At 37.6% G+C, this 12,496-nt stretch overlaps 1 protein-coding gene across 3 annotated transcripts in view; it reads left to right on the forward strand.

Annotated features, from left to right (window-relative positions):
- Positions 1 to 12,496, forward strand: part of CPEB4 (cytoplasmic polyadenylation element binding protein 4) — a 71,986-nt gene that overhangs the window by 348 nt on the left and 59,142 nt on the right. For 2 of the 3 annotated variants that reach the window (XM_075209639.1, XM_075209640.1), the window contains exon 2: positions 86 to 1,681. The exons of the other annotated variant lie outside the window; for it this stretch is intronic. In XM_075209639.1, coding sequence (XP_075065740.1) covers positions 566 to 1,681 — 1,116 coding nt within the window. In that variant the 5' untranslated portion in view covers positions 86 to 565. The remainder of the gene's footprint in view (positions 1 to 85; positions 1,682 to 12,496) is intronic. 3 annotated transcript variants of the gene reach the window in all.

The following is a 12,496-nucleotide window of genomic DNA, read 5'->3' on the forward strand; positions in this document are numbered from 1 at the left end:
TCATTCTAAAGAGGAAAAAAATGAGACGTCATCTTACTTTCCTCTCTCTGTCTCTTTTTTTTTCTTTGAATGATGGGCGAGCCAGGGTGTTGAGGAGGACATACAACCAGCTGCAGCGAAGAGGAGAAGATCTCATTCAGCCCCCTTATATTCTGCCTTGATACCTTTTAGCAGAGTGAAAGAAAAAGCCTCTCAATGACAGAAAAATCCCCATTGATCTCTGTGCTGCATTTAATGGATTGAAGCTGGGAGTGAGGCAGAAAGCAGTCCAGGCACAACCCAGTTTCACTAAACCAAAGAATATTTTGGTATATTCCACCCATTATTTCCTCCTTCACTTGCTAAAGGAGGCACGCTAGTCTGCAGTAAATGTCTGAAAAGGAATATCATTAGAAGGTGCAGATTTCTTTTTCTTTCTTTTTTTTCATTAAAGGAATTTACATTAACACCATTATTATATTTTGGTGAAAGGTGTTCAGGAAAAAATTTGAATCCGAAGAGTCCTATATACATTAAGCACAATTTGGCCTCAACCAGAGAAAAATATTTTTGTTCTGAATCTGTAATGGGGGATTACGGGTTTGGAGTGCTGGTGCAAAATAACACTGGGAATAAATCCGCTTTTCCAGTCAGGTTTCATCCACATCTGCAGCCTCCACACCATCATCAAAACGCATCCCAGAGCCCTGCTGCTTTTATAAATAACACCGCTGCCAATGGCAGCAATGCTGGATCAGCTTGGCTTTTTCCTGCTCCAGCTGCCCATAACATTCAGGATGAGATTCTGGGGTCAGAGAAATCCAAATCTCAACAACAGGAACAGCAAGAGTCTTTAGAAAAACAGCAGCTTTCCCCTAGCCAAAGCCAGGAAGCAGGAATTCTACCTGACTCTGAGAAAGTGAAATCAGAAGAAAATCAAGGAGACAGCTCTTCAGAAAATGGCAAGGAGAAAATAAGAATAGAATCTCCTGTGTTGACAGGGTTTGATTACCAAGAGGCATCAGGGCTTGGGTCTTCAAATCAAACCCTGACTTCCTCTGCATCCCCACTTACAGGCTTTAGCAACTGGTCAGCTGCTATTGCCCCTTCTTCTAACACTATTATCAATGAAGATGCAAGTTTTTTTCATCAGGGAGGGGTCACTGCTGCTTCAGCAAATAATGGCGCTCTGCTGTTCCAAAATTTCCCTCACCATGTGAGCCCTGGTTTTGGAGGTAGCTTTTCTCCACAGATTGGACCCATGTCACAACATCACCCCCACCATCCTCATTTTCAACATCATCATAACCAACACCAACAGCAAAGGAGGTCTCCTGCAAGTCCGCATCCACCCCCTTTCCCTCACAGAAATGCTGCTTTTAACCAATTGCCCCATTTGGCCAATAATCTCAATAAACCTCCCTCTCCATGGAGCAGCTACCAAAGCCCATCACCTACACCATCTTCTTCATGGAGCCCAGGTGGTAGTGGATATGGAGGCTGGGGTGGGTCCCAAGGTAGGGACCACCGTAGAGGACTCAATGGCGGAATAACACCCTTGAATTCCATTTCGCCCCTAAAGAAGAATTTTGGAAATAACCACATCCAGTTGCAGAAATATGCCAGGCCCAACTCTGCCTTTGCACAAAAATCTTGGATGGAAGACAGCTTGAACAGAGCAGACAACATATTTCCTTTTGCGGTGAGGATATATGTATTGTATGTGTTTGTGTGTGTGTCTGGAAATTACAGAATTAAGTATAAGGGAATGTGAGGTGGGATTTTTTTTAACTGTGTTCCCCTTGTTTTGTTCCAATATATTTATAATCTTGAGTATATCAATCACTGAAATGTAGCATAATATATTATGTGCTTGAATCAGTAGGGGTTTCATCCATTTTCAAATAGAATTGTGCATAGTTTTACATCTTAATAAATGTGAATACATACCATTTAAGATGAAGTTAATATCACATTCACCACTTATACTGTTACAGCTTATATATTGTTAAGTGAGTGTTTCAAGGATTCAAATGGCAGTTAAAGGCCTCCAGCAGAAGGTAGAAGATATGCAACATTATATACTGTACCTGCATTTGACTAAATGGACGGCTTCTCCTGATTCCATCTGAAGAGCACAGTGATCTCTTGACTGTTAAATAGTTATTTTTGCATGCCAGTTTCTTATTTTGTGATTTAGGCTAGATTCCTATTTACTAGCTATCACTGCTAATACCAGTGGTTGCGTAATGCGTGACCTTGAAATATTGCAGCAGAGCTACAATACTTGCCTATTGCTCAGCAATTGTGCAGTTTGATGATAGGCTTAGGCAGTGCAATGCAGATATCACATCAGGTCCTGGCAATGGACCATAGCCTGAGGTCTTTTAAATACAGATAAGTGCTGCTTTCTATTTCCAAAACTAAAATATATGTACAGGATAACGTAAGGATGAAGGTAATGTAATTAAAAAAATGAAAACTAGAAACAATTTTTTTTTTTTTAATTCATGTTTTTAGGTCTAAAAGCTTTTCTAAAGCAGTAAGCATTACTCATTTTACATTTATCACAGCTAGCCTAGGAAACACTCATATAATTGTTTGATTTCCAGTGTTTTTTTAATTATTTTATTTTAAATATAAATACTACCTATATGAAAGAGAATGCCTCCAGACCACAGCAGCCACCTGTCTGAAAACAATGAACAGTTATGTCTTAATTGTTTATCACTTAACTACAGGTACTGCAGCTATAAATTAATTGATGTGTGTATGTGTGTATATATATATATATATATATAATGTGTATGTTTTTTAGTTGGATGTGAAAGAATAAATCATGCTATTTTTAGGTCATTATTGCTAGAATATGAATTGTATGTCCTAACGTAATTTTTTTTGGGGGGGAATAATGTTTTAATTTTGTTCCTCGTCCCTTTGAGAACTTTTGCACACTCAGAAGTAAATTAATTATTGGGAAAACTTGTTGCTAAATTGCACAAACACCTGTCCCAATCATTTTGTGGTATTGTCTTTTTTGTTTTTCCCATTAACTAGCTTACAGTACTGTAATTGTGTATGGAGTTTTTAATTGTCTGTATTGTCATTGATGATCAGAAACAATTTCCAATGACTTCCTATGAGAATGCTGTTAACTGCTGGTATCCAAGGCAGCTGCTGTACTACTTTTTCTATTTATTTTATTTTTTTCCTTTCGGGGGTAGCTTTTTAAGGGTTTCAGTATAACCTTGTTCTGTTGACCAGTCATGGCTATATTTAGTTCAGAGAGTGCTGAAACATCATCTCTTTTTACACTATGAAACCAAGCCTTTGGTATATGGTTACTTTTCTCCCGTTATTAATTAAACATCAACAGCATTGTCCATTTAATATGGATGCTCTAATTCAGATTACTTTAATATAACCATAGCAGTTGGTCCCTCAGTTAAGTGCCAAGCCAAGAGGAACATTAAAAAAAAAAACATTATGGGGTAAATGTATCGGTGCACTTCCTCTTCCTCAGGGTTTGCAGCATGACCCCTCTCCACTGTGCAGAGGGGTCACATGACATGGAAATCAGCTGCTCCTGTTCTGATAGGATTGGGAATAGCCAACTGGGTAGGCCATCTGTTGCCCACTGCTGGTCTAACAGTTATTGCATTGCTCTAAACTTAGTTTTTTTTTTTCTTTATTTTTTCATAAAAATAAGTTGATGAACTTTAAGGGAGGAATTGTGTAAAATTCACAAACTAAATGTCCCCATGCTATGATTGGTGTTAAAGGCATATTTTTATATAGTGTCTCTACAATTTCTAAAAAGCAGGTATATATTTAGTCATTTTGTACTCTTAAGCTTTACCCGTATGTTTTGTAATATGTCAGCCACAGGAGGCAGTTCTTGCCATTTGAGCAACTTCCATTACACTCAATATTTTCTGGAAAGAAAAAATAAGCACTTATTTCTCTGGTTAATCAAACCTTCCTCCTGGTTGTCCTACACTCCACCCTCCTAGGACCTCCTACTCATGGACAATTTTACATCTGCCAGTGCTGTGTTTATTGTAAGATGAGAGTGCTACAATACTATAATTTGTATAAATGTTAGTGCTTCAGACATCTCTAAAATTAGTTAAAATCATCTGCACTCCCCTCACTATACATGCTAAAATGCAAGACGTAAATTGCTATGTTATAATATGAGTCACTGTTTTTTTTCCCCACATACCTACTGGCCCATAATATAATTACTGCAGAAAAAAAACCCCTTATGTTAGAGTGCCCTTTTAAACAATGCTTTGTAGTTTATATAAAATAAACCCTCTAAATGCCAAGACGATAGGCCTTTACTCCAGAAGCATCATACTACTAATCTCCTGATATTTGACAGTGTCACTGCAATTATAGTGTTCTTAATTAAGATATTGGTGTTATGATGCAGGGGATAAGTGTTAATTTCGTTCCTGTTCACGTGAACCAGCAGAACAACTTCAAATTGATGTCTCATTTCTGTGGGGCAAAAAATGTATTACAATGATTAATGTGTTTTTTACATTTCTAATTTAAGGCATAATCGTTGCCCTTTGATTGTTTTTATGTAAAAGGCCCCTTGAAGTTTGCAACATTCCTGCCCTGTAGACCTCTGCAATTGTTTGTCCTAGCTTGTTTCTCAGTTTTCTCTTAAATACAGTATTTCTTGTGGTCACCCAAATAGAGAAAATGCTCAGATTTCAGGGTTAATTGACACCATCTGTATTACTTAATTAACCACATCAAAACACATTTTATTTGTGGACAAAGTGTTGTTGCAATACAACCTGTGTACTTTTACTTTGAATATTACCTGCGCAAGATTTGCAGTAGTACATTGTTAAAGAGAAAGTAAGAACACTATTTGACATTATGTAACACAGGCTATTGCGGAGCTAAATATTATAGGTGTAGTGCCCTTTCACTCCTGCAGCGGGTTGCCACATGTGCAAGGAGCTGCACCTCCAAGTAAACAAGCAGCCAGTGACTGACGGCTAGGTAGACTTGCTTTACAGAAATTCACAGAGTGAATGAGTTGATTTGTGCACACGACAGGCCCAGTGATGTCAAAGCAACAGGTTCCTTCTTTTTTTGACTTGTATCAGATGTCATCAGGACAAGAGGAGGAGTTGTACACATCTAAATTATAATTGCAAAAGCTAAACATTTTTATCACTTCTAGAGATGCATTTTAATGCACATAAAGTATAGTTTTTAAAATTAAATCATGCTTGGGTGTGTAGCAAAGGGTAAAATAAGCTATTTCTTGAACAAATTGGTCCAATCCTTCATATGGCAGTTTTTAATAGGTCCTGTCATATACAGTCTGAAAAGGTGTCAGGTAAGCAGATGCACAGCTGGAATGAGTTTCCATGACCAATTTGATATCGACATAGCCACAGTGGCGGAACTACCTTTGTTGCTGCAGGTGCGGTGCATCGGGGCCCATGGGGATAATGAGCCTGCTGCTCTGGATAACTGGCAAGCTGTGGGTCCCGGTACCCTCCTCCACATTTCCCTACATCGGGGCCCACAGCTCGCTAGTTCTGCCTCTGCATAGCTGCATAAACTTCTCTCTCCCATTTGTAAACTTTGCGTTTGGGGGGGGGGGGGGGAATAAGCCTCAAAAGCATCTATTTCCCAAATGTACTCAGTAAGGTGTGTCTAACCATTTATTACATATTCTAGCAGAGTGTATCAAACAGTCTTGGGGGTATATTTACTAAACTGTGGGTTTGAAGAAGTGGAGATGTTGCCTATAGCAACCAATCTTATTCTAGTAATCATTTTGTAGAATGTATTAAATAATTGATGGCTAGAATCTGGTTGCTATAGGCAAAATCTCCACTTTTTCAAACCCACAGTTCAGTAAATATACCCCTTGATCTTCAGAGGTAATGAATGCATGTTCCACCACTCATCTGCTTAGTGTCAGTGGTTTGAACTGACTAGCTTAAAAAGGTATTCAGTTATTGCCTGATTTAATGAAATCTAAAATTTTAAGTATTGTCTGGACTTGTTTCTTTATGTTCAAGATGTCTGTTATTATTTGTGTATGCTCTGAACAAACACCCATTTCTGCAGCCTGGAGCTTGGCTGCAATATTTACTATCTATCAAAAGTTATTTATTGAGATTTATCTCATAAACACTGATTATATGTGTTGTCTATAACACGTATTAAAGTAGATGTTGAGTGTTGTAAATTTGTTCTTCTGTATATCAGCAAAGTTAGTTATTTCAGTATATTTAAGTGCAAGATTAATTTCTTTCCTCTGCCACTTGTCCTGTCAGTTGAGGGGGGACAGATGCATACAGAGAGGCTGTAAGAGCAGAGCTCATGCATGCAAAGTGTGCAGACTTGCACATTTTCCTAGTTATTTAGTGTTCGAAGGGGGGAGGATAGTGCAGCCCTGCTCAGATATAGAAGAGATCTGTCCCCAATGAGCATCCATAACCACATCTGGGAAGGTTGTGTGCGTGGTCACTTTTTGCCACCATTCTAATAAGCGTTGGGAACTACATTCTTCACGTCTTTGTGATTATAGATGGATATAAGGCTGGAGGGCCATACTGCCACTTCTCTTTACTCTGTTGCAGGCGCGGGCTGGCAATTTCAGCCCGGGGGACGCACAGGCGGCCACATCACATGATACAGGATGCGGCCGCGTCATCAATGACGCGGCCGCATGCTGTCATGTGATGCGGCCGCCGGAAAAAAACAGCGATTTTGAATCTGGGGGGGGGGGGGGGGGGGCGGCCGGCCCTAACATCGGTGATTCTGAGCGCCCCGGGGGGCCTATGCCCAGCCCGCCCCTGCTACGTTGATTATAAAACTATCAAATTCCATTCATTTATGTGCACAAAATTAAAGTAAAATCACTTGACCTGCACAAGGTACAAGTAAATGTTGTTTCAGAGCAAGTGTTTCCTGCTGTTTTGCACATTAAGTTACGTGTGTTTTTGAACTTCTAAATTTCAGCAGCATTTAGCCAGAAATCCTTTATACTTTTTTTTTTTATCCTATATATAACTAAATATTAATGTAAACTATTAAAAACTCCATTTTGGTTGTTTGTATACATATAAGCCAATAAAACAATCCTGGTTATTGCATTTTTCATTTAGTTTTAATGCAAGGATTACCAATTTCTTTGGCATTCTTAAGTTCTTTTCTAGTGCATAAAAAGTGCATTGGTTTTAAAAATGGTGCACGTCATCAAAACACAAGTGAGTTCTGCGCATATATATATATATATATATATATATATATATATATATATATATATATATATATATATATATATATATATATATATAAAATTCTTCAGTATCACTTATTGTGTAGTTATGTCCTGAGTTTTCTTTTTGTGATTGAAAAAAATGTGTGAACCTATTTGATGCATTCAGACACTTTTTCACTTTTATTATTCAGGTAAAATACATCTAAACTGCTTGTTAAAGGGACAGAAATGGGTGGCCTATTTGGTTGACGTTGGTTGAAATAATTTTCTATAGCTTCGTTCTCCAGATATCAAGACAATATCAACATATTCTGTTTGTTAGAGCCATTGTCATTAATGTCACTACCTGCAAAAGAAAAATCAGTTAAAAATTGAGAATGAATAAAGTTATGTTAAAACAAAGAACACCCTTGTTTTTCTTCTGAAATTCTGCATCTATTTGATATGTCACATAACTCACATTTAAAAACTTCCTTGCGGACTTCAAGATGTCTGCCATACTGGCCACAAACCAAACCTAAAACGTTTTCCACCACACCCAAATCATATATGTACACACTGGATTTATATTTCCTTACTCATTTTCATTTGAAAGGATGTTTTCACACTTATGGACCATCCTGTTTATAAAACAATAAGTGATACATAATTATTGCAAGGCAGTACAATCAATATTTCTACAAACCAGTGATAAGCCTGTAAGATTCCCAAAAGGCACAATATAAATTCTCGAATTTCTCTGAATCATCACATATCAACAAATGGTTGAGTATGTGGACCTTTAAAGTCAATTACCCCCATCTCTGCACTGTATGATTATCACATCTCTATGCAATCTATAAATATATCAAAGAAAATTATTGATTAACAATAAGAAAAGCAAAATCACATCAAACTCAGGTGTTCGAACCCAGCCTTCTGATGGAACACATTTCATGATGGCAAGCTTACTGAGCTATTTTTATTTTTATATTGTAGATAATTTTTTTTTTTGTATATCTTTCATAACTTCATACAGGCAAAGACAGCCAATAATACTACATGTTAAGAAAAGATGGTATTGAGTTTTAGACCTATGTGGCTAAAAGTATTAAGATGATGGATCCAAAAGACCACCTGTCAACATAATATCTTATATCCTTCTCCTCCCCAAATTGTTGCTGCTTTAAACCCTCTCCATTCTTGCACCTCCACATCGCCCATCTGGTTTCCCGGGTATCCAATTCATTATATTACTATATAAATATTCATCATCATTTTAGTCTTACTACCCCTCTAAAAACTATTTTTGGTGCAGCGGTCAAAAGTTCTAAAAGTGGATTTCTGTCTCAGAATTTTTTTTTTATTTTTTTTTTATGATCTTGACAATATCCTGGGGCTTCCTATTTGGAGGTAAAGGCTTCATTGAATCAATCCTGATTATTTACCTCACTTATGTCATTATTAGTTACTAATGGTCTTTCTAGAATACAAAGATGATAACGACTCTGTCATCAACCCACACACTTCTTCAAAAGCTTTGTTTAACACTTTTATGGGATATCTCCTCTCCTTGAAAATTTAAGTCATTTATTTGGCTTGAACTTTTAAAAGAACAATTTATTTTTAGATGTTATCAGCTGTCCTGTAGAGAAAATTATTTACTAGCTACATGTAACTAGACCAGAGCTGACTGCTGCTGCTGATAGTTCTGCTTTCCCCCCACCATCTTCCCCTAAGAGACTTGCAGCATTTCAGAGTTACTGGGTTCTGGCTCCCATGCACTCTCTTGCTAATTATAACGGATTATAATGAGCTATATAATATGATTCCATGTAATAATATGCAATTATATTATAGCATATCATCTGTTATTTCCAGCAGGAATGTGTAGGGTATCTTGAACCAATGAGCTCCATTGCTGTAAGTATAACATCTTGCACTCAGGACCCTACAGCAATGAAGAGTAATCAACACCAGTGTTCTCCCCAACACCTATTTCCCGGGTGCTCCACCCAGCTGTGTTTACTTTCCACCAGGCTCTTGGAGCCCAACAGTGTCCTATTATAATAGAACAAACCATCTTTTTAGAAAAGGCACTATGTGAGCACTACAGCTAGCAGTGTGTATTAGACCACTGGCCACCAGTCTGTCCTGTCTTGGCAGGTGTGATTAATAACTTCCAACATTTTTCATTATTATTGCAATGTATTACAACTGCCCCTACTTGGCTGGCCAAAATTTTCCGTTAAGAACACTGGTAAATATTACATGCCAACTTTGACTTACAAGGTATTTATTTTACTGGTGTCTTTAGAATAACATATATTATTCTGAAAGATGAGGAAGGCTTGAAGAAAACAAAAATCAGACAACCCTCTTAAATATCAAGGTGGCTCCCAAAACTGATGGGTGATGGGAGCATGTTTTACAAGCAGTATGAACACTAAATAGTACAGTGAAAAACTCCTCTAGAGATTGCTTGTAGAAAGGTGTCAGTGCTAGAAATATAACAAATAGTGTTAGTAAAGATGAAAATCATGGACTCAAGGGATCAACCCTATAGTTTGGACCTGACTAAATTACTGGTGTGGCCATTTTGGGATGTATCTGAAGTTTCTAATTTGCTAAAGCATGAACTTCATGCATGCTGCAACTTCATGCATGCTGCTTGGCAGGGGAATTCTGGTGGCCCAGAAACCTCATTTACAAGCTCCGCTGCTTCTTCCTGTCCCATCTTTAAACAACAATCACTAGCCGCAGCTTGCGAAATCCATTATTTACCAACATGCTGTGTTTATTTTGGTTGATACAGTACAGAACTTATGTATTTGACTCCTAGTCACAAGCTGACAGTATCAATACCTTTATTGTATTTGTGCACGTGCTTAATAGACAGTTTGAATGTGAGTCTGGGTTTCCTGAAATGTAACTTTCCACATTGCAGCTTTGCCTGTTAGAAAACATGTTTTGTCACATTGCTATAGCAGAATGAAATTAGAATATTTCTGTGCTGTTCTCCTGCGTGCTTTCTCACATTCTGATTATCGCGTGCACTCTCGTTCTCGCTCTTGTTTTTCTCACCGCAAGCAATATTGTTGTAAAATTACTGTAGTAATGGTAATAATGCGCACCCCACATTGTTCTAAAGAGCAACGCATGAAATTGAATCTACCCCATAAGTCCCATATTACAGAAATGAGTGATCGCTGGGAAAGCCGGATGCATGAAGCAGTTCTTGGGACTCTGGAAGGAGCAAAATTAGTGAGTAGGTGGTAATGCTGCTGACTTAATATTAATAATTAATAATCTTCCCACCCAAAAACATAAGCTGCCTGCCTGACATTTCTATTTCTGTTGATAACATGACCATAAATTCCACCCAGTAAGCTCGCTGCCTAGGTGTAATCCTTGACTCACAACTATCATTTATACCCCACATCAACTCCATATCTAAATCATGTTACATACACCTAAAGAACATTTCCAGAATACGCACATATCTCACACAAAACACCGCAAAAACCTTAATTCATGCACTCATCTCCCCCATCAACTATTGCAATTCCCTCCTTACTGGTCTTCCCAAAGTCAGACCTGAACCCCTACAATCTATTATACACGCAGTGGCTAGACTGATTTTCCTTGCAAACCGTTCTTCCTCTGCTGAGCCACTCGGTCAGTTTCTACATTGGTATTCTTCTACTAACATACAAGGCCGTCAATAAAATTGCACAGACATGCATTTCCTCACTTGTCTCAAAATATCTCCCAACACGGGACTTTGTGGAATTCCCTCCCTCGCACAGTAAGACTTTCCTCTAGTCTCCAAACCTTCAAGCGTTCTCTGAAAACCCACCTCTTCAGACAAGCTTATGATATTCCTCAACCACCATCTTAATCTCTCCTATTACCACCCTCTACACAGCTAACACAAGACAACAACCTTCTGACCAACATTGGCACACACACAGCCCACTCAATACTTTTACCTTTGCTTTCTAGCTGGTCCAGTGTGCAATATGATGTAGCACATGTCCTTGTGTTTCAAACTCCCATTGTCCCATAGGTTGTAAGCTTGCGAGCAGGGTTCTCTTACCTCTCTGTCTGTATGTATTACCCAGTATTGTTTTATTAATGTTTGTTCCCAATTGTAAAGCGCTACGGAATTTGCTGGCGCTATATAAATAAATTTTGATGATATGTTATTTCATATTCAGTTTTACCTGGAAGTGAATCCAATGTTTTCACAACAGGTTAAGGCAGGTCTGGGAGAGGTATGTCAACTGTTCTGATAAATGAAAAAAAAAAATGCTAATTTTTTGCTAACAGACGTCAAGAATTAATGTATGGAATAGTCTGTTAATCATTCTTACACAAACTTGTATAGCATTATATGAATTTTGTAACTTACAGTATATAAATTGTAATTGTCTTTAAAAAGAGTTTGTAATCAGAGAATGAATGACATATTGCTAATATATATATATATATATATATATATATATATATATATATATATATATATATAATTTAAACTTTAAAATGTGTTTAGTGGCTCAGACAGCTTCTTTATGATTTATTAGTTAGTTTGCACTAACCATCAAGGACTGATGCTCTTGTGTCATGCAGCAGGCGAAGGATGCTGAGTTTTTCCAGCCTCTTTCAAGAAAAACCACTGTTGTAAGATAAGTGATAAGCGTTCTTCTGTCAGTTCCATTTGTCATTGTGAAAGTGATCAGTTCTTATGAGTTTCTGTTGTTGCTCTGTGGCACCTTCCAAAGTTATCTCGTCTCTTTAAAATGTAGTTTATAGTGGCGTTTTGAATAACACATAAATATCTGGAATATTATTGCTGATTTAGTCTCTTACTTACATCGGTATCGTTAAGGGAAATGCAAGAAAGCCATCTATTTTTTTTTTTTGTTTGTTTAAATCCAAATGTTTTGTATAATCGCTACATACCATGTAATACTGTTTCTTTTCTATAATGCTTGTTTTGTGTATCACTCTTTCACCCCAAACACTCAGTGGTCACACTACATTTTTTTTTTCCTACATGTGGAGTAATATTACTGCTCTGAAAGTTTTTAAAGGAGTACTCCCATCATAAGAACATGATGTTATGGTTCTCATTTACAGTTAGGAGTAAATGCAGCTACCATGTGGGATTTTGTTCCTTGGCCAAACCATATTGCGCTGCAAGGGGGAGGGCTTACAATGTGCAGACAAATTTACAGTATGTGGTATATGCAAAAGGTAGGTATT

Source organism: Mixophyes fleayi, chromosome 4 (genome assembly GCF_038048845.1).
Source record: "Mixophyes fleayi isolate aMixFle1 chromosome 4, aMixFle1.hap1, whole genome shotgun sequence".
In the NCBI taxonomy this organism is placed as follows: domain Eukaryota; kingdom Metazoa; phylum Chordata; class Amphibia; order Anura; family Limnodynastidae; genus Mixophyes; species Mixophyes fleayi.